General features: G+C 36.2%; 1 protein-coding gene across 1 annotated transcript in view; it reads left to right on the top strand.

The window, feature by feature from the left end:
* The first annotated feature begins 11,024 nt into the window (after positions 1-11,024).
* The window catches only part of LOC144355095 (short transient receptor potential channel 4-like), a 42,361-nt gene continuing 29,664 nt past the window's right edge, over positions 11,025-23,721 (top strand). The window contains exon 1 of the mRNA XM_085492550.1: positions 11,025-11,250. Within this exon, the coding sequence (XP_085348676.1) occupies positions 11,079-11,250 (172 nt within the window). The 5' untranslated portion in view covers positions 11,025-11,078. The remainder of the gene's footprint in view (positions 11,251-23,721) is intronic.

Genomic DNA, 23,721 nt, shown 5'->3' with positions numbered 1-23,721 from the left:
CAAGACCGCTGATAATTCTTCTGCTGATGATTGAGTGTAGTGGTGTTGGTCAACTAAATCATCCATTCCTTGCAATGGTTGTGGGCTCACTAGTTGTATTTTTATGTTACCATAACCTGTTTGAGTATTGTTATTTGATTGGTGGTTTCGAAATAAATACTATGTCAACAACATACACTATGGCAGGATGTGTAAATACCCTACGGTGAGATGTGTAAATACATTATAATAAGATGTGTTAATACACTATGGCAAGATGTGTAAATACACTACGGTAAGATGTGATAATACACTATGGCAAGATGTGTAAATACACTACGGTAAGATTTGCTAATATACTACGGTAATATGTGTTAATATATTATACCAGTATATTGATGGTGCTAATCCATTGATTTGATTTGATTGGTCCAAACACAAAATGTGCATATGCAATCAATGGTATATTGGCTGAGAATGCACGGCTAAACCAAGTGGCCCTGGAACATGAATTGACTACATGTTTAATACGGAAATACATAAAACCGGTATTTTTAGGGAAATATAGTGATTGAATTTTTGAAGAATATTGAAAAAAATACTGAATTAAAAACATCTGAAAACTTATATAAGCATAATATTGCTTTTTGTTAATGGTGGGATCCAAGTTGTGAGCGTCGGTCGTTGGGCGATTGTCGTTCGCTACACAAACCTAAACCACCGTCCCTTAACACCTTGAGGTGCCTAAACGAACGCAGGAATGATGTGTTCTCCGTGTTGTTACTTTGAGATGGATTGCGAACTTACAACAAAGAAAACATTATCTTTAAGTACTAGATGGGATAGAGGGATTGAAGGACAAAAAACATGCACATGTATGCCACCAATAACAACCGGTGTCCCGTAGCGGCGTTCGAATTCTAGCTGACAAAATTGCAGTGAAATTGCACCTGGGTAATTGCCATCTGTTTCAAAGAACACGGGACAACGCAGAATTCGACGACGATATATAGTATTGTAATTCTCCACTATGGGTAAATAAATTACAGGAGATGATGAGGATTTGTGTCGAGTGTACACCAACCACTGCATTAGAGCGACGGCGTGCAAAGTCTTTCTTTCGGCCGGAGTTGAGACAAGGCATATTATGTACGTGTCACAAAAACGATGCGTGAATCCGATCTTACACCAACAAACTTACCCCAGAACAACGACAAAACTTGTCAGTCATACTGTCACAAAACTTTGGTTATACCAAAGGTATCCAGGTCAGATGTTGAGACACCGCGTCCCGCCGCATCTCAAATTTCGGTCGAACCAAGTACCGCTGAACGTCAAATATCCACAGTTATAAGTAGTATGATGAACCACAAAACCGGTTTATTTTTACAACTGTACTTGCAATGGGAAAATTACAATCCAAATTGTACAAAAACCGGAATGAAAACGTGGAAAATCTGTTGTTTTAATGATCCAAACTGTACACAACTCTATATTTCAAATGGCGTTGACGCAGTCAGTAAAAATTCAGAACAGTCATCTTTTGTTATGCTAATTCCTGTGTTTACGCTGCTCTATTCACCGTGGATACGTTTCTTTTTCATGCGGAATAAAAATTAGTTTGTATTCAATTTGAACTGTGTTGCGCATGTAATTTTGTATGCATTCAGCGTACAACTACATACTATTCTTATAAATATTCATGTTCAAGGCCCATAATCATGATCTTTTAGTAGATGAAAGTAAACTCTTTTTTTACTAGTTTTATTGAATTGTCAATATACTGGTATAATATAATAGGAATAACCCCCCGCCGAAGTTGGGTATACCACTTGATATTGCAGGCTCGTGCATATATGTCGTGAATTGTGCAATATCTAATGGTATACCCTTTGGCAGGGGGTCATTGCTTAAATACACTATGGCAAGATGTGTAAATACACTACGGGAAGATGTGTTAATACACTACGGCAAGTTCCTATCTTACCGGTAATGGATTACACACGATTGAGAATGGGTGGTATGACAAAACAAACGCTACCGTAGTCACATGCACACAGTGTGTTACTCGAGCTATGACTTATGACCGACAATTAACCATCAGCCCAAGCAACCCTGGGACCCTTGCTTCAAAATAGAATAAGGAATTACAAATCTGGTAAAGTAAGAATTTACAATCAAATATTAAACACTTTTCATAGGTTCACTGAATGAAGAACGAACTCATTGCAAATAAACAGCGTTTTTTTCAATCGCCCTCTATACGACCATATAAACAAAATTATGCTTGCATAGAATTCACTGTATATTGTTTTCACGTGAAGTTGGGTTATCCTAATTATTCGACAGCATTCACCATTCATTATTATGGAAAATCCTTGAGGCATATGGCTTCCCAACAAAGGTGTCACACGCAACGTAATATTACCGTAATTGATGTAGTGCAGGTGTGATGGTTCAAATACCAAAATGGCAACAGTAACAGAAAGACTTCCCTGGCGGCGATGATAACATACGAACACGGAGCCAACAGATGAGGTTTCAACTGGTACAGGTATTATTATACTCTGCAAACATCAAGTACAATAACGCGGTAAAACTCCACTACTCCAATAAATAGATACTTAAACTCCAATACAATTCAACGAGATCTCCGATCTGAACTCAGTGCTGAACAACTCCCCTATATATACCCCCACTGTCTATAAATAGACCATTACATCAGCATACATAATGAGTCTGGAACTTACTAAAAATTCTAGAATGTTCCATTACCTTCTATTGCCTCCTACAGTGTTCTATTACCTATTCAATCAGTCTCTAAAAAAATCTAGAATATTCCACCCATACACAGTACGGTTCTAGAGCATTCTCAGTGACACGGAAGTGGTAAATAAGTCGTATGCGACAAAAGGTCATCAACATCCTGAAGGACATGTATGCCAACAACCATTGCTGTGTAAGTCATGATGGACAACAAAGCGAATGGTTCTATTTGAAAACAGGAGTCAGACGGAGCTATGTGATATCACCCACCCTCTTTCTTATCATCAATGACTGGGTAATGAGAAAGGCCACCAGTAACAAGCAGCGAGGACTCTTCTGGGGACTGACCACCAGACTGGAGGACTGTGACTTTGCCGATGATATTGCCCTTCTCTCTCATACCCAGAAGGACAGCTAAAAATAAACAGATAAAGTGGACAAAACAGCAAGGAGTGTGGGACTCAAGATCCACTTAAACAAGAACGAGATAATGAAAATGAAGAACAGAAATACAACCAAAACCATTGTATGTGGCACCGAACTCGAAGAGGTAAAAGACTTCAAGTACCTGAGCAGCTATATTTCTGCCGACAGCAACATTGAGAAAAAAATCTCCACTAAAATTGGACTGGCAGCACAGGCTTTCAACAGTCTGCGGAATGTTTGGAAGTCCAAGGCCCTCCAGACCAGGGCCAAGCTGAAGATTTACAAGTCCAACGTCCGATCCATCCTTCTCTATGCTTCCGAGACATGGAGAACCAACAAGAAGATTGAAAGCAGGCTGAGGGCGTTTGAAGGACGCTGCCTCCGCCGCATCCTCAAGATCTGCTGGGAACAGCATGTCACCAACTTAGAAGTCTACAGGCGCACCTGCATCAATAGTATCACAGATGAGGTACAGCAGAGACGCTGAAGATGGCTGGGGCATGTGCTAAAAATGGGCAGAACCAGACACCCTCACGCTGCATTGAGATGGGCACCACCTAGGAAGAGAAAGATAGGCAGGCCTCTGGGCACCTGGAGAAGGACTGTGGAAGAGGAGTTGAAGGCAGCAGGGAAGACCTGGAATGAAATAGGATGGCTTGCTTAGGACCGTGACGGCTGGAAGAGATTTGTCGGCGCATTATGCTCCACCCGGAGCGAAAAGGAATAAACTAACTAACGTATTAAATGAATTGAAGCAAACCTACAATGCGAAAACAATTTAATACAATGGGAAGACAAATTAATGTAGTAGTAAATTACATATAATTTTTGTCGATTTACCAAAATTAACGACTATGTGCCATAAAAGATAGTGTATTCTGTTCCAATGTCCATCATTTCAAATATGATAAAAACGTATCAACTACCTTGCTTTGCATTTGTTTTACGGAGAAGAATGTAATTACGATCCACTATTTTTGCAGTGTTGCATTCCTTGCTAATTCTTTTCCGCTATTGTGTTTACACCATGAGACAACGAAGTCAACAAAAATCGTTTCAGCACAATGGAGACTCTTGCCATCAAATATATGTGAAGTCGTCTGTTTTAAGATGGATTGTTCCTGTGGTTTGGTAAAGGTGATTGAAAGTTGAAGTTTGTCTTGTTTCTAGTGGCGGAACAGGAACAGGTCTGGACGACCAGGGCTTTACTGAATTCCATTAAATTTTCAACAACTTGTGTTTTTTTGACAGTGTGTTTCCCAGGTTACCAGTGTTGTTTACCTACCTACATACACACCCAAAAACATGTTCGAATAATTAAATTAAAATGTACATGATTTGCGTCAAAATTTGCATCACTGCGACAACGACCGATTCATTTGATCAGCCAGTCGGGAATGTTTGCAGCTACTGATTTGGTTGCTGCCTCACTTTGGAAACTCACTTTGTGGCTGGTGTACTGGGTGACGTTTGGTTGTAAGCATTGCGTCAACAGTTGTGGAATTATTTGGGAGAGCTTCTGTCGAGTTACGTAGGACCCATCAATGAAAGCTGGGCATTCTGGTTGTTGAATGGTTATGTTTTTGTACTGACGATAGGCTCTCACTGAACAGACAGATGGGCCTGATGTGCCTAATGTTATATTTTGACCACGTCTTGGACGCTTTGATGCGAATTAATAGAATGTTTCGAACATCGTCCATATCAATATCGGAGTGCAGCATTGTTGTTAATGAGTCGTATGTAGCGTTGGAGCAGCAAACTCATGGGCATGGAGAAAGTCAAAAAATGCTACGGTGAGTGCTAACCACAGCATAAGCTGACGGCTGGTTGTAACAAGTCTGATGTGCAAAGCATGTTCTGTAGTGTGCGTAATAGTAAACCAGGTTGGTGACAAATAATAATGGCCCAGCAATGCAATTAAATAGAAATGGTGCTGACCGAAGTCCAAATGGCAATACTAGAAATAGTAGTTGTCCCACTTGTAGCCTAATAAGTGCCAGTCTTTTTGTCTGACTGAGCACATGCGAAATGCGTGCTGAATGTCTATGTTCACAAGTAGTGTGACCTGCTGGTAGTATCAATTAGACTTTCCAAACTTTCCGTAACGGAGTAACACTATTATCATACCTTCAGGTTAATTTAGAATAGCGTCCGGTTCTCTTCTTTTCTCAGAAAGCCTAAAAGACATCATTTGGTCCAAGTTGTTGCTGCTTCTTTAACGAATTCGAAGTGCTTCAAGATTTGGGAGAAAAGTGCTCTCATGGACATTAACGTGCCTTATATTTTGCGAAACATTTATAGTCTAGTGTTTTGGGTTGAAACATCGTTGGTAATTTTGTTTTCTGAAGTGTTTCAAACAGTTTTTGAGAAAAAAATGTTTAAATCGCATATGAGAATGCTTAGAGGATGTAATTGGAACTACAACTACCATTCACCAAATGAAGAGTATCGAAATCCATTAGACCACGAGGTACTTAATTCACCACGTGTCTCGATTTCCACTTGTACTTATAGGTCGGTAAGACCATATAAGCGTACATACAATTAATTTCTTCACAACTTAGTGCTTGACATAAAACATTTTTCAAAAGGTAATGTCACGAGCATCTCATTATGCGTTGAATTATCCATACCCTCGGTGATTGTCTAGTTAATAATGTTTCCAATGCTTTTCACTCAAATTTGTCTCTGTAAACATCTCCGGCAATCTGAATGACCTTAGCTGGAAACCAACGACATGCTTTAATAGTTCGGAGTAGATGCTTCACACTAAGCAAACTATTGACTCAGTAAAATTAAGCAACGTGGGTATGACTAACTAAAAAGTGTGTTTCATTGCCCAAGCACGCTTGCTAAACAGGAAAATTCACCGTAGTTTCCCAAGTGAGCGGCCAAAAGTAATCTCATTAAAAACAGCCAAAACAACTCAAGGTATAGGCCCACCATAAAGTACATTCATGGAAAAGGTTTATCTTTGATAAGAGCCACGAACGGCATCGAACACGGCCCACAGAATGCACGTGAACATTTTGGAAAACTTAACTCATGGGCCATACCAAAAAACTATACATGACGAAAGATTTTTTCGCTCGCAGAAAAGATACAAATGGCATAAATTATAAAGTTTTGATGCAATAAAAGTTTACGTAAGTATTGTTCAACGTTCAATTGCAATCAACAATGTCTGGGGCTTCTTTTCACTAAATAACTTTTCACCTACCAGTCACGATGAACTTCACTCGGATTGAACTAACAGTCGGTTGGCGCACCGCAGAAACATTGTTCTTCAGGAACGTCTCTCCTGCCCCGGAACTTGCGTTTGGCTTTCGATTTTCGCTCAGCGGCCAAACAATCCTCTTCCAACAGCATGCTACGATGCTGCCAGTCCCGGACCAAAAAAGAGAGCGTCCGTTTACACTATAAATAAACTTCTATATGATTTCATTTCATTCCTATAAGAAAAGTGTATACCACACAACAGCACAGGTGCGACTATAGCCACACCACATCACATTACAGTCATAACAAAGGTTCCCCTGAATGAGGTCGCCCTAAAGCCAACAGAAGAACTACTCACGGGAGGACACCACCCACGTATATGCGTGAATGCACAAAGAATATGGGGATATAAGCTAGTGTAAAAGAGGGGCTTAAATGCAGCGTAAGCCTGGGTTACACTTATTTTTCATAAAAAAGTGTTTTAACTCGCAAAAACACTTTTCTAAAAATAATAAAGCACTATTGATTTGATAGAAAATGCAGGCGTTTAATCATATAATACACATGTTTGCATTAGTGTGCTTTCTAAAACTGTGTATTTCAATGAAAACATGGAAGTGATATTCAATAGTCCAATAATAAAACAAAAGACAGCTTACAGATGATGTACGGAATGTTATAGTAGCTTCACATTTCCTTAAGAGAATATTTGAATCACAGTTTTTTAAACATTTTTCACCCCATTTTGCTACTTATCTATCCTGGTCAATTTCTCTACTAAAGTTTGGTGAACATTCGTCAACCGAATGCCAATGTCTTGTGGGCATTTTAGATAAATGAGTCAGGGTCATGTTCAATTTTAAGTTGATAAATGGTCTCATTCCTGATACTAAACACTTCAGGTGGAATGGTGAACATGGCGTCCAGGTCAAAAATAAACCGGAAATAGCATCGTCTGAAGAATTATTTTTGCAGGATCTAAACATGATTAAAATTGTTTTACGTATTTGGTTAACATAAATCTATTTTTCATTTTCAGTCATTTAATAATTATAACGGTCCTTACTTCTGGATTCCAATACTCATTCCCGAAGTTGTCTATATATGTTATATTTCGTGTAGTTGACGAAATTCGCCAGACACGAACTCCTCGTGAGAAGATTTAACAAAGTTTATCGAAGCACAATAAGACATTTACATGTTTGTGATTTGTGATTCATATCTGGTATTTAGTAGTTATTTGTGGTTGTGTGCCATGTTTGTAGGCTGTAGCTATGGTGAAAGCCATTATTCATGTTTCATAAGCGTCGCGTTTATCTTGCTACAATGTTACGTCAGAATAAATTATCTACCAGCACACTTTCTAGTTTGTTTAGGTTTTGTTCGCAACGAGTGAAAAACGTTGTATATATCAAGATGTAGAACATTTTCATATATTTTTTTCAAAGAAACAATTGAAAATATAAGAAAAATATAATTTGACGTTCACAAACAAATGAGAAAATGTATTTAAAAACATCATAAAAACGACAGAAAGGAAATCCGTGAACGGAATGCAATTTTACTTTCAAAATGTTTTTTTATTATATATATTACGATGATGCTGTGTCCATGTTTTTGTGTGACTTTATGTTCGAGTGGCACGCACCGTGGTATTCATAGCACCGTGATTCGATCAGTAAAGGTTGTTTTATTTTGGTGCGCGTTTGACAACCTTGCGAATCAGTTTTTCTTGGTGATTTGTAGTCTAGATGTTTTAGTCTCACTGGCGCTGCCCGTTATTTCCCGCAATCATGTCTTCTGTCGCACTCACTTACGGCTCGCAAAATGTACTAGTTTGGTTCGTCATTGACATAACGTCGTCAATGATAAAGGGTCTTAAGGTCAATTCGCTATACTTTAGTTGCTATTAGAAATGTTGAGCTAGAATCTCTAATCTGAGTTGAGCAAGATTCCCTAGACTGAGTTGCTCTAAAATCGCTCAGCCTGGCGCACTGAGTAAACTACAAATGTAGCGCTGCATTGTGGGCGGAGAATAACCACGTGGCGTGACAGGTTCATATAATACGTGATCACTTCATATGTATTGATATACACAGTGCTTTCTGAAGAGCATATTATAAATTTTACGGTTTGTAAGCATAAAACATTTATAAAGTTGAAATCTGCCATTGACCAATCAGAACGATCGCCGTGACGTCACAGCGGACGAATTCACGATCCGGTAAAAGAACGGGGGGGGGGTACATCTCGCTAATTATTATAGACAATCCAGTTGTATCAATTGGATTTCAATGAAACGTTCGGTAAATAAAATAATGCATAGATCGTATTAAATAGTTTGTCTATGAAATAATATAATAGGGACTCTCTAAATTAACTTCTAAATGTCTGAAAAGAGTATACCACACAACAGCACAGATGCGACATTAGCCACACCATATAATAGAGGCATAACATATTCCAGCGATAATACGTAACATAATGAAAAGTTCACATCATATATTGGAGAAACCGCATAGTATAAAAGAGTGATCACATGATATAATAGAAATATCACAGAACATCTTCACATCATACGAAAGAACATCACATAAGATAATGCAGTGAGCACGTAACATATTAGAGTTATTACATATTATAATGAATTGATCACCTTATATGGTGGATTAATCATTTAATACAGTGAAAAGATGACATCATATAATTATAAAATAATATAATGGGGGGGGGATCGCATAGTATAACAGGGTAATTACCTAATATAATGAATTGATGGCATTTTATAATGAGATATGTCATGTCATAAAAATATGTAGCAGCACATTAGACGGTCTTGACATTCCATTACAGCGCAATATACTAGTTCTACGCACGTCCCGCCGATGCTCTACAGGAACGCTCAAGGCCGATTGATGTAGGATACATTCGTGTGAGAATCATTATAGTCACTTTAATAAGGCAAACAAGAGCGTGTTGAAATTGTCACCGGGCGAGCCAGACTTAACTACGACTACAACGGGTCTCTTGAATACTTTTTTTTTTTTTTTCTCTTGAATACTTACGGAGACAACAAACATGACATTACCCAGCTCAGTAACAAATGCCTTATACTGAACAACATTTAGCACGTCGCCCATTGACAATGATTAAATAATTACTTTTTTCCCCATAAAAAATAAACTTAATCAAAATATCTGACTACCTCTTTGATAGAACATATTGTATCTTAGTGTGAATAGGAGCTTGCAGTATCGCGAAAAAAACTGTTCTTAAATATACATTTATGCCAAGTTTATGTGAAATTACTGTCATATATACATTCAACAACACCTGAGAAAAGTCGATGGTCGTCACGGCGTGTCATGATATATACGGCTTCCATCTGACGTACTGGTATGCAATGCGAGTAATATCAATTAAAATGAACAGATACTATTGTTTTAATCATTGTTTCTTACCGCATGTTGCTGATCAAATCTGATTGTGATTCATCATAAACTACAAAAATTATGTGCTTGCCAAACACACAATAGTATTCGTTGGAAACCAATCAAAATCACTAATACGCATGTGCAGAGATTTTTCAATGTACCAGACCATCTTTATTTAATCTTTGCTTCGTAGTCCTTTTATTACATAATCGTAGGTGTTGGTACTATGATCGCATATAATATGCCATTACCAGGTCACGGCATATAACCACGCAAATTCTAGAACGGTCGTTGAACTATGCAGTAGTTGGTTCAAAGATTATATGCGAGGCTAAAAGAATTATACGAAAAATACGAACATATGAAGCGTTACGAGAACAATACCCTCCTTACAAGGTTATGAAATTATCAGTAAAATGTCAACATCTCCGTTCTCTCTTGCAAAGAAAGATGAATGGGAATCTTAGAATGGGCGAGAATTATTTCGACTCAAACTCTAACAACATCACTGTTTCACAACCGCCTACATGGAACGTCAAACACAAATTACTTAGAGACAAAAGACAATTATAAAAAAAAAACGTTAACAATCTTAGTGTGCCGACGCCTAGAATTTAAAATTGATGTTTTATACTGGCTACACAGGCATTGATAATTGTTAGAAGAGTAAAGCAAACTTGGTAATAACATTATATTGAGTGTGACGTGTGCGGCAGACAATTACAATACTTAGCATAGGGGGCTTTGACGGATGACATGATATTACAAGTAAAAATACTTTTCTGTTCTATAAATACTCGTACACTATCGAATATTAGAGTGAAAAATCATTCATGCATTAATAATTAAATGTTCAGCTGTGGGATGATTATATTTGTGTACGCCACCACAGGCCGTGTGTTCGAATAGTGCCATTGGTTAGTGAAATACATATTTTAATTTCTGATGGAACGGGGAGTTACATGTAATAGTTGATTAGCCAATGATGTGATAAGGTTCGTCCTTGTATGAGACCATTGGTTTATTACCTCGTTGTGTCTGACACTTTCGGTCAGCGCTGTATTATCAAGTCTCACAAAATAAACACTTGTCTTTGTAAGCGTGCGTCCAAGGATCCGTATCAAGCTTGATCGACAGGTATGCAAATCGTATCACAGCGATAAAACCACAGGATACATTAACGGGAATATAACTATCTCGCACGACTGATGATGACACGCAGTAGCGCGGAACCACGTCTTGTGCACTATCATGGTTGAAGAAATCAAACATTTACTCGAGACGATATTTCTGTCAGCTGCCGAGAAAGGAGAGAAGAAAGCCGTTCTTATTTTATTGGAAAATGGTGACTTATTTGACGTAAATTGTACTGACAATGATGGAAAAAACGCTATTCTCGTGGCGCTGGAAAGCCGTAACCTAGGTGAGTGTCCGTATGTCTTTAGTCGTCATCAAATTACCAACTAAAGTTTTTCCCCCAATTAATAAGAATACATGCGTATTTGTTAATTAGAATTGCACCGAGGTGATATTTATTTTTGGAATTCATCTCATTTTACTTGCATCAACTAACGCAACTACCCGCGTGTATGTCCATTCTAGGCTCATTTTATAACGACACACTCCCCTGCAACCAGCACATCACTCAAGGCACTGACTAAATGTATGCAACGAATATTGTTCGATGTTATTAGTTTCATGGATCAAAAAAGACAGAGCAATTATTTTTAATAGACAGCAATTTCTAAAGATTCTCACAGAAACATGCCATAGAATAGTTGTGTTGGCTGAGCGCAGTTTCATCTACATTATATCTTCTAATGCTATTCTATGTATTGTACACGCTAACGGTATGGTACGGCATATCGTTATTTGGCAATAAAGGGAGTTACCCCTCCCCTTATAACTGCTCCCTCAAGTACAGATATATACAATATAACCGGCACGCAACTACACTGAAGGATCACTTAGGCAATAAAACACGTAATTACAGAATAATCCATCGAGTGCCTTGAATAATTCTTACTGGCTGCAACGTTGATTCATTGCTTGATCAAATTACGTTAATTTTATGTTTGCTTCTCACTCGTAGGGTGATTATGTTTTGCATGTAGTCAGTCAGTATTTCCATCTTCAATACCGCCCATCAAAAACAGGATCAGCATCTCTTTTCCCTGCGGATAACAGTCATTATTACGTTTCTGAAATATAGGTGTATTTTGAAGTGCTCCCGTATACATTTGGATGTAAACGTGAACGTGACTACACTTTGTGATCACAGTTACCTACATGCTATGCTATGTGCTGATCACATTTATAATGTGTATTGCCGAACAACAATTAACAGTCTGTAGTCAGATGACCATATTAATTGCAGCAATATATCATACGGCTCGACTAAAACTTACTGAATATTCTTTCATATGCCTTCAAAACTATCAAAAATGTAACTATCAAGCTAAAGTTGTTTGCATGGCGTACTTTAATGCAATCATTATCTGTAACTGTGAAAGACAAAAGATTCAGAGCTTATACTGCCGAATTGCTATGAAGTGCTGGGAGTTAGTGGGTACTACAAGTTATTGGTAGTGATATCACATTACCAGCCATAAACATAATTTTCGCAAAAAATGTTATCTAGAAAAACCAATAAATATGATTGTAGGATGATTCATTTCTTAAATTATTGCGAGTATTTATAAGTATTGGTTTCAACTCACACAATATTTAGAAACGATTTTATATCAAGGTATGCGATGGAGAAAATATTTATTTAGCAGTTGACATATTGAAGAGACATAAAACAATCAATGACCTGTAGTAAATTTATAAGCATATCTCAAAATATATGATGTAAAATGTACTTAAATACTAAAAGTTAAAACAAACAACTGCAATAATAAAAGCTTTGCGGGTAGGCAAAGTATATATGAGTTATTTTTGAATGACATTGTGGCGTATACACCATTGTAAATAATATACATATACTTTGACGTATAACAACACAAAATGAATCCCGGCCCATTTCATAACGCGAAATATCAAGAACGACGTGCCATCGAAAACCATTGTTGTACAGAATGGTAAATGAAATCATGCTGCAAATGATGTGCATTATCAGTGGAAACGTAGGCTTATAGATAACCCATCGGTAGTCATGACAATACAGTAGTAAAATACACAAATCATCGTCGTAAATATGAAGCTTGGAGTCGGAACTGAGTCCAGAAAACTCCAGACTTCCAACGTCTAGCACCAAGATGTTTCCGCCAATGTTCGCTCGTTCGTCTCTCTTTTTTCGTCCCGCTTCGTCTGTCCGACTTTTACTAAAGCCGAACAGTTTAACGAGAGCACTGTACATCAGTTCAGTTCGAATTAATTCACGTGACAAATTATAACATTCAAATGATATATGATTCAGCTGGACTGTAATATCAATTAATTAATATACACACACGTGTCCTGCATAGCACACTAACACATCCACAGAATTTTAGGATTTTCAATGACCGTATTTTAAAATATAAAATTATTTTAAAATGTATATTTATAAATCGTGCGAGAAAACATCCGGGATAACAGATTTTCTAGATAATTACATCTTAAGCCGAACTTTAGATGGCAGAAGGGAACGAATACTCGGGCTTTGTCCTATATATGTCTGTCTATATTTAAAAATTAAAACGAATGACAGAAACACAAATGACACACTAAAATAGTGGCGAAAAACGAGTGAGAGCATGTGCAATTTGTTAATGACAAAACCACAGTGTGTGCTGTGTTTTAATGGGAGAATGGCAGCTTGTGCACAGTGTAAAAGAAAACCAATGATACATTAAAACGAATACCATTCATTCGTTTTTCTGACAATGACAACACGAATGATAGCATGTGTTGTGTGTTAATGTTGAAATATCAGTATGTGTTGTGTGTTAATGTTGGAATGTCAGTATGTGCAGTGAGTTAATGAGAAAATGACAATATTGCAGTGTTAATGAAGGAATGTCAGTATGTGCAGTGAGATAATGAGAAAATGACAATATTGCAGTGTTAATGAAGGAATGTCAGTATGTGCAGTGAGTTAATGAGAAAATGACAATATTGCAGTGTTAATGAAGGAATGTCAGTATGTGCAGTGTGTTAATGAGAAAATGACAATATTGCAGTGTTAATGAAGGAATGACAGCTTGTACAGTGTCCCTGACCTCCAACACAATTCTGATTTTGCGCATCGGACGTTGAATAAGTTTCATTGTATCCGTTTTAAGAGGTCAAACATTTGATATCTTGGGAGCGCTGGAAGAGTCTAATAATTGCATTTTGTTCACGGTGTACGTTTTCCCTGCAACGCCTACATTTTTTATCCCGATGATTAACTTTTAAAATTAAAATTTTTTCAACAGTCCTCCCAGCCACCTGCTTAATTTCAATTGGTCGCCTTATAATGCAATGATATGGCTACATAATATCAATTTTATAGCGTAATAACAAATGCTCCGAAAATGCAGAAACACTTGTTTCTCAATTGTACTGGTGAAACAAGGGTCGTTCATTTGATATATGGATGTGTGTGTCGGGGACAGCTACAGTACGTACAGCTTGCAGCGGGGTTATTTATCGCACAAAGGTGCCAGATAAATGTTTTACGAGTGATGAGATTTTATTTTACTATGTTGAATGTCTATCTTTGTAATAATTGGGAAATAATGCCCACGCCATTAATCGTCCGATTAAACATACTGCACATACTGTCATTCCATATCTTTCGTTTTTAGTAACAACACGTGTGACTTTTCATCTGGGCGTGAGAGACATTGAATCCATAGTGGCTAGAGAAAAACGCATCGGAAACCTTGATAGCGTCTAGTTGCTTGAACACTCTGATCTATTTCTTTGGATGCATGTGTATTGCATTGTGATCAACTACATGTATATAGTTTGCATATGACAAATATGTATCGCATGTTTAGCGCGACGACCAGCCCTTTTCATCCTTGCTCTTCAGTAATGTGATGGCGTTTATCACTACTGATAATACATCAATACTAATAATACATCTATTGAATTATTCACCGTGTCAGAGTCCATAAATGCCACATGTGTATACAGTGTGCAGGTGTCGAATAAAGCATTAAATTTCCTGGCAACAAGAATGTGACGATATTTCCCTGACAGCGAGATTATGAGATGAATTAGTCGGTATTGATCAAACGTTCAACACTACCACCGACGAGGTGCAGCACATAGCGTTGCGGGCAACCTCGATTATACCGTGACTGCCATTGATTCAAGGCCGTTCACTCAGTAGTATTAGACTTAACGCATATATTTGTCATCAAAAGCCGTTTTTTACTGGATATCGATACGCATTCGAAGGAACGTCGGGCTCATAAATAAGCGAAACTTAACATCATTATCTGGTTTTTTTAATTAGTAAACACAATCAAGCAAAAGAAAACAGTTTCTTTATATCTAGTACCCGAATGTAGCATATTGATGACGTCACAGCTCACATAAAGATCGAATCGTTAATAATAGTCACATTAACCTAGTAATTAAGATAGATGGGGCTCTGTGACGAGCATGAAACATATATAAAGCAGTGTCTATGCGATTATAACGTGTCGAAACGAACAGTTTGCCGCCTGGTAACTGTTTTGTGGACCATGTTTTACTACTAAAATGTTCGAATAATCAACAATATTACATATATAGTACAGATTACATAGTCATTTGTCATTGATATTGTTTATAATGGGTATACAGACACGATAAAATAGTCTTTTCTAAAATGGAGTTTTCTTCGCATTTGCATAACTTAACCTGCCCAGGTATATTTTTGGTTCTGATAATTACTCTTGAGTCTGAGAATCGCTTAATAAAAGACTGTCAAAATCACATTCTTGCATAAAAGAAAGTGTCAAGAGCCTTGAAATAACTATGCAAATTACTCACGTGACCATTTGGTTATTCTCTATATTTTAATGTCAAAATCAAAACGAGGTTATTTCAAATCGTGCAAGTTTTAATATCATCAAAAACCAAAAGAAAATGTACGAAAATTACAGCGGCATTTTTTTTGCATTTGCTGGTCCGCATTTTTGTCGAGAACAGAAGAGCAAACATTGGAATGAATCATATAGGATGCCGGATTAACCAATCGTAAAATTTTCTGTCAAGAAGCTGTTCATCCCTGCTGCATTTTACTTGATAGTCTCGTCAAAATGCGGCTGCAGGATACACTGCATATCCCGTGATAATGTTTTTCATACTCCGCAAAAGCCGGGCGGAAGACAATGGCGTTCTATCATAATATATATATATATAATTTCAATTTCTATCAGAACACCTTTTTATGTGGCAATATCTTTAGAACTACACATCCCATGAGACGAGAAATGAGATATACTTTTAGTGAACACCTACTCATAATATTTCAATAAAAGCCTAGTAGAGTAAATATATTTTCTGGTCACCAAACTATATTCTCATGGCGGCCATTTTGTTTATTGTTTCATCTTAATCAACTGTGTGGGGACATGGTTTGATTTTTTATCAGTGCTATAAAACAATATGTAGAAAATAAGGTAACACTTAGTAAATCTTCTAAAAAAGCTGTGCATATTATTTGGCCTATTTCCTACAAAATATAGATTCTTGCCACGCAATTGCCAAATTACACCATGACGAAAAAGTGAAGTTAAAAGATTTAGCAAGCAGCCGATTTTCCCGTGCATAGCCTATTAATTAGTTACTGTATGCGAATACCTGTACTCTAGTCATTAAAAATTTAGTGACATTGAAACTTCGTTCTGAGCCAGTTATAGCTCTATCCGAATCAAATTTGAAAGCTTTGCGCTTCGAAATTTTACTAGACTTAAAATTGTCCGTTAATTTTGTTTTCTTAATTAATTGTGAAATTGTGTTCAGATTTTCAAACCACCAGTCGACAGTAGTGAAAAATCAAGACTGGTTTTTGAAAGCAAGATGATTTGCGTCAGTTTGATACGAATGTTAATTTGGCTGAAGTAAAAAAATATATTAATTTAAAAATTTGTTTACATGAAAGGTGTCGACGGTGTTTCATTAAAGAACAGAACTTCAATGAAGTTTGCATATAATACTGTAGAGTGAACAACTACCTGTGTAACCATGTCACGTGATAATTACGTGCATTTGTGTATTTCTTCACGCCTAATCACTTACACAAACAGCCGTGTCATGCATAAACTTAACAAATACCGCGTTGCTATTTTCTCGATGGTCTTATTTAAAGGAGACACTGCAATGGCAGAGTTTCTGCTTTTTTCATATATTATTTCTCGTGAAATTCCTTGTGGCCTTATCTGCTTCTAAATAATTCATGGAATCTTTTTATTTTATAGTACAACATCAATGAATACATATAAAACACAAGAGACTTGACTGTGATCGATGAAACTGTAGTCTTATCGATCACATTCGAGTTGGGATTGATTTCCAAATTTGTATTTATCAGCAAACATTACCCGGGAATACACAACAGGTTGGACCCACACGAAATATTCAGTTTGATTTAATTAATGGTTTGTTTTGAGCTGTTAAATGGAAACTCGGCAACATTAGCGAAACTTGACACAAGAACGAGACAATAATTTGTAGACATAACTAGTTTATCGGCCATGACGATTGTTTTTGTTAACTAATCGCTTTAAAATCCGCCCACGCAAGTCTTAACTTTTACTTTTTTCTTTTTTACTTGTGCTGCATTTCTCTCTATTTCAGTATCTCCTAATCGGGCTGCGAATAATTTCGCGTTGTTTGTTTAGAATTTATTCTTCTCCCCATATAACGATCAATGATTTTATTTTTTCTTCAGTCAAATTTCCTCCTTAAATACTCACAGCCATAGTTGTCGAAAAGATTTTGAGATTGTCCAGCAACGCTCACAAACCTCATTTTCATTTTTACTCAACGATAGTAGCGATCACGCTGGTACTTGTTCATACATTTGTCAGACCGGTCTAACGCTGGGATTAAAATTGGGGCATGCCTCGTACTCTTTTCCGGACGTGACTTATTTAGGCCGGGTAACAGTCCTCGTATAATGCTGGAGATGTGCTTCTAAAAACATTCTTCATCATGTGTACTCCATTGCTTCTAATATTTTAGGCGCACGGAGTTCTTTCTAAGCGTTTTGATCAGCATTCTGTTTCATTGGCATATAATGTGTTGATTACGACCCTCTTGTTGCACAAAGTGTAAATACACATATATATATATAAGTATAAATATATTAACTCACACATATGAAGATAGATGACGTAACCATGGCAATACAGTAGTAGGATACGCAAATGTGGCCACGAGGCTTCATCTTCGTGAACGTTTAACTGTTAGTCGGAACGCCCAGCACCAAATTTTGTCCGCCTGTTCGTCTCATTTTATTCGACTTCCTTCGTCTTCTCTCTTATACTAAAACTGAACAACTTAATTACAGTACTGTGAATCTATACAGATGTCGAATTCAGTGACGTAATAATTTATAACTTATATGGTGATATTATATCAATTTATTAATATGCACATGTGTTCTGCATTCACGCATGACGTAATGAAAGATCCAGGCATTTTATAGCATATTCTATTCAGAAAAGGGGGCATCGTGTTGACGATTTTATATTCGGGTTATGGCGTCGGATAACCTACTGTGCATGGACTAAACAGTTTGTCTCTGGGTGTCGACCAAGGGAATAATCTCAAAGAGCAACAATCAGAGCATGTGTCTAGGGCATTGTCCTTTCTGTAAAGTTCTATTATAAGCCCAATCATGTGATCTGATCTGAACTCAAAACTCATGATATTATTGTTTGTAAATTTATAAATATACAAAGGCGATGGCAGTTGCGCCAAGCAGATTTGCGTTGATGAAAACATAGAATTTGTCCACAATCCACCTCGCTCTACTACTCATTTGAGTTTTGATTTGGGCGTAGTAAACGCTGTGCTCATGATGGTTTGAGAACACGCGGTGAATCGTAATTTTCCTGCATATTCTAGTTTGCACAACAATTATTGATATATTTGATGTATGTAATTATAGATGTGTGTGCGTTTCACTGTGACAAATATAGCCAGAAATGACGACCGTAAATAACACATATCTGGCCCATGCGTCTTACGACCACAAGCACCTGAAACCATTGTATTTAGTGGTTCGTTGTTTATTATCACCACTGTGTAATATTACATAAATTACATATTTTCTACTAAATGCGACACGTGTAAAGTTTGCAAGTGTCGAAAAAAACATTAAATCATTTCGCCGCCGAATATTATTTCCTGACAATTAGAATGTGATAATCTTTTCCTGACAACGAGAAAACTAGGCGCTGTTGCACACAATTGATTGGCCAGCATTGACTCAAATTTCAACACAGCCTTCCTTGAGTTGCTCACAACCCTTATTGTAGCGCGTTTTCCAAAGATTTACCCATTGATCACCAGAACAGTTTGAATAGCGTTGACTTTCTAAAAGCATGTTATCTATCAGCACTCTGCTACTGTCAATCAATAGATTGCACAATCAATTGGATAACACTTGCAACGTGTGTTGTATCACCGGGAGGAACATCCCTTAATTTACCGTGTTTAAGAAAGTTCATTTTACTTAGGGTCATCTACCCTAATTTGTAGGAGTGTCATTGAACATTGTAAAACTGTCCCATACTGACATTGTTCAACGCTGACAAAATAATAATTAATAATTAATGAATGAATGCAGCACAAGAAGCCGATGTAGCCGACCGATAAATATCGAAGCTAAATTGTACATCCACTAAAATTCAACATTATCAATGTTTGATAATTTCAAATTAAAACGTTTTACTTAAATTACGCATCAACTATGTTATGAGTTAACAGGTGGCAGAGAGCCAGTTTCCGCTCATTATACCCGCCTAGACACTGCTTGATACCGTTTAATGCCCGCTATGGGAGGCTTATCTGTCATAATTACTAGGTTTATATGAGTATTATTAACGATACTCGATTCGATCGTTCTGCAGAACGTGACATCATCAATATTCTGGATTCGTGTATAACGAACTGTCATATCATACTCGATTTTTGTCACCTATTAAAAATACATGAGTTTTTTTCTTCGTTCGTTCATTATGGATCAGATTTTTACATATTTTTATATAGTGTGGCGGCATAAAATTAAAATACTAGCTATGAGTGACATCCAGCTTTTTGTGCAAGCTTCGAGGCTGATTTTAAGGCGAAATTAATCTTATATTCATTTGTTTATTGAGTTATTTTTAATACACACTACATATCATTTTAATATATATAGAAACTATAGAAACATTATATAAACTGTTTGTTTTACATGGAACTTCCCGTAACATTCAACGAATCCGAATGTTGGCGATCGTGATATATCCCACAAATAATTGTTTATTTACACAATGTGCTTATTTATGTGTTTATTTTAAACCACATATCAATGCCGCGATGCCATCAGAAATGCATAGGAGGCTCACCAAACAATAAATGCTATACAAATCAGTTTACAGTAGATTGCGCATATGCGATGTCCCAGCAACAGTGTTGTTCGATGAGACAAGCAATTTACGTGGCATTGTTTGTTTACACTGCAGATGTTTGATATCAATCTGATTGAAATATTATTCTAGTTTGAACTTCTTCTTTTTTAATATATGTTAATTATTTATTTTTATTTACTTGAAGCCCTGTCCAGCAGAAATTATTTGGGATAAACTGGGGTGGGGGCATTGCTAGGATTGACGCAATGTTTGTCAATAGAAAACAAAATTAATAGTATCACTGCACATTTTATTTTATTTTTGGTATAAAGAATGTATTTATTTTAAATGCAACTAGTGCGTACTTTATTTGTAGTATGCTATAATTTTAGATTGACTGCAGTATTAGTACTTTCACTCAAACATCAAATTGGTAAAGTGTGAGAAGCTTTCAGTTTGGCAAGACATGTTCTAATTGGTATTGGTGAAATGTGTTGATCTCTACCATGCAGATCAATTTTCACCCAAATATATGGATACCTTTGATAATTCTCGTCATTTGTCAGTGGAATTTGAATTCTATTTTTTACACAACAACCGCGAAAAGTATCAGTTATTGGTCAGGATATCAAGTGTAAGATAGTGTCATTTCTCGCTCTTGTATCACATATTTTGCAATTGATAATTCTGCAAATGAAACTATTTTATTGACAAAATGAGTTGATGTATATATGCAAATGAAGCCATTATATTGAATAATTCTATAATTCTCGCCATTTATCAGTGGGAATATGGATTATCCTTATTAGTATGTTGTTGTTGCTGTTGTTGTTGTTTTAAATTTCACACTACCACAGCAAGAAATATCAGTTATTGGTGTAGTGAGGTGCGCGGAAGTGTCAGTTACCCGCTCTAGTATAAAAAAAAAATTGCATTTCATACATTTCAGTGTACTAACATATGTACAACCCAATAAATTAACTCGATAAACCATTTAATAGATTGTTTTCTTTGTTTACAAATGAGATTCCACAACATTACACAGTTATTGTAATTGAATTGAATGTATGATTTCATTTCCAAGAAATGTGTACACTTCCTGCTGTATGTTCACAACGTTCGTTTATTCAGCCATCACTTCAACTTTACAACAAACTCTGGGAATAATTAACAAGAATGGAAACACAGTAAGTAAATCATAATGATGAGAGCACTGTGAACAACTATACTAAATAAAACAAAATCGAATCCCAAACAGATTTGAGTCTAGCGAATTTAAGTTGTATAAGGATCGCCGGCACTCGGCGTGCACGCTGAATATTGGAGCAAAAAAATAAAATATTTTAAAAATATTTCCTAATCAATAGTGCTGTGAACAATTGGTATTTACAGCTACACCTTCAATACCGTAGACAACTTGAAACCGATTGTCAACAAGTGTTTGGTCGATCTTTAGTAGTTCCATGGTCGAACCGGTGGAAAAAAGTCGTCATTCACGACCTAAAATGAAATCATCTAAGCCACAATATATGCATGAAAATTATTATGTTCGTTGCATTTAATAAAGTTAAACTTACCGAAAAGCCATGTTTTCACCATCGTTTTCTTCGCTAGCATCAGTAGAGTCGGTCATTTTATTTGTTTAAGATTTGATTTGTGACAAACATTTTAAAACACTGTGTATAAATAAAAAGTATTTTCTTTAACAGTGTTTTATAATAAATAATTCATGACATCCTTTTATTTTATTTATAGCCTAATCCAAATTAATACATTAGAACACAAGGAACTTGACTTTGATCGTTAAGACTGTGATCTCTTGGTAATATGCTGCATGACCTTGCCGAATGACCTTCCGTGATTCATTTTTCTCCAGCTTTGAAGCTGAGTTTGCTTCTTTTAGTTGCACCTCTTTTCAGTGCTAGGGTGTACCTTTTTTTGTCAAAATATTACCATGATGTCATCCCCCATAATACGATGGAATGCTCTATTATCACTATCACAGTAAATCAGATGTATTTTTAATGCAACTAGCAATTGCTATAAAAACCTTTCGAAAAAAGTTGCGTTGAGGCATGTGTTTCTATTTTTTTTAGTATTTTCTATATTTTACAAAACATAAATTCACAACATACGATTTTTTCAGCATTTGGACACCCAATATATTGCTATTTTTTCACTTGTTATAGACAAAATAAAAAAAGAATATAATTAATTAAACCTATGTTTAACTTTTGATTAACGTATCAGTCTCAGTGCTTTCTATCCGACATCGCGTTCACACATGTAATCATAAATTTGTAAAGTCCGTATTCATTCAAATGGGACCATTCTATTGCCATCAAATAATCAGCTGATTTATTTATGCAAATAAAACCGTTCTATTGACACAATGACGTCATGTATTTATACAAATGAAACCATTTCATTGCCACTAATGAAAGAAATATTTATGCAAACGAAAGCATTATATTGACACCATGACGTGATTTATTTATGCAAATGAAATCATTTTATTGGCACAATGAAAAAAATATTTATGTAAATGAAACCATTATGATGCTATCAATCATTAAAGTGAAGTAGTTATGCAAATGAAACGATTTATGCAAATGAAATCATCTTATTGGCACCAATAAAGTGATGTATTTATGCAAATGAACCCTTTTTATTGTGACCAATGAAGCGATGTATATATGCAAATGGATTCATTCTATTGATACCAATTGGGTGGTGTAATTATGCAAATGAAACTATCCTATTGACACAAAGACAGGATGTATTTATGCAAATGAAATCATCTTAATGGCACCAATAAAGTAATGTAATTATGCAATTGAAACCATTATATTCACACCAATGCAGTGCCTCGGCAAATATTTATCTGTTTATTATTTATTTGTTTGTTTATAATATTAATATTAATTTTAGTTGGTTGGGGAGGGTAGGCATGCATCATTTCATCATCATAGGCATACATCCATAGGTATACGTTCATAGGCATATGTTCATATGCATATATCGACTCTCTTGTATCAAGCGTTATATATAATATATAAACTATAACTATGTATAAATATGCATATATTCACTGACACATACAAATGTAGAACTATTTTATTAGACCCAAAGGCTATCCAGAGATAGTTTTTATTGCCCGTATACATGATTAGATATTCACAATGTGTCTTCAGGTCATTGCCGAATGTTAATCACATCATACTATTTCCGTGGTTGATGTATGATGGAATGTCTTCATTCACGGCATAATAATTCAATCTTTTTCCACTGATATTTTAAAAACACTTAACATGACTAGATACATGTTGGTGCTTAGGTGTTCTAATACAAATCAAAGACACCAA

This window comes from Saccoglossus kowalevskii, chromosome 17 (genome assembly GCF_978046115.1).
Source record: "Saccoglossus kowalevskii chromosome 17, keSacKowa6.1, whole genome shotgun sequence".
Lineage (NCBI taxonomy): Eukaryota > Metazoa > Hemichordata > Enteropneusta > Harrimaniidae > Saccoglossus > Saccoglossus kowalevskii.
The sequence above is the reverse complement of the archived record's forward strand: the minus strand, read 5'-3'. Positions and strand labels throughout refer to the sequence as shown.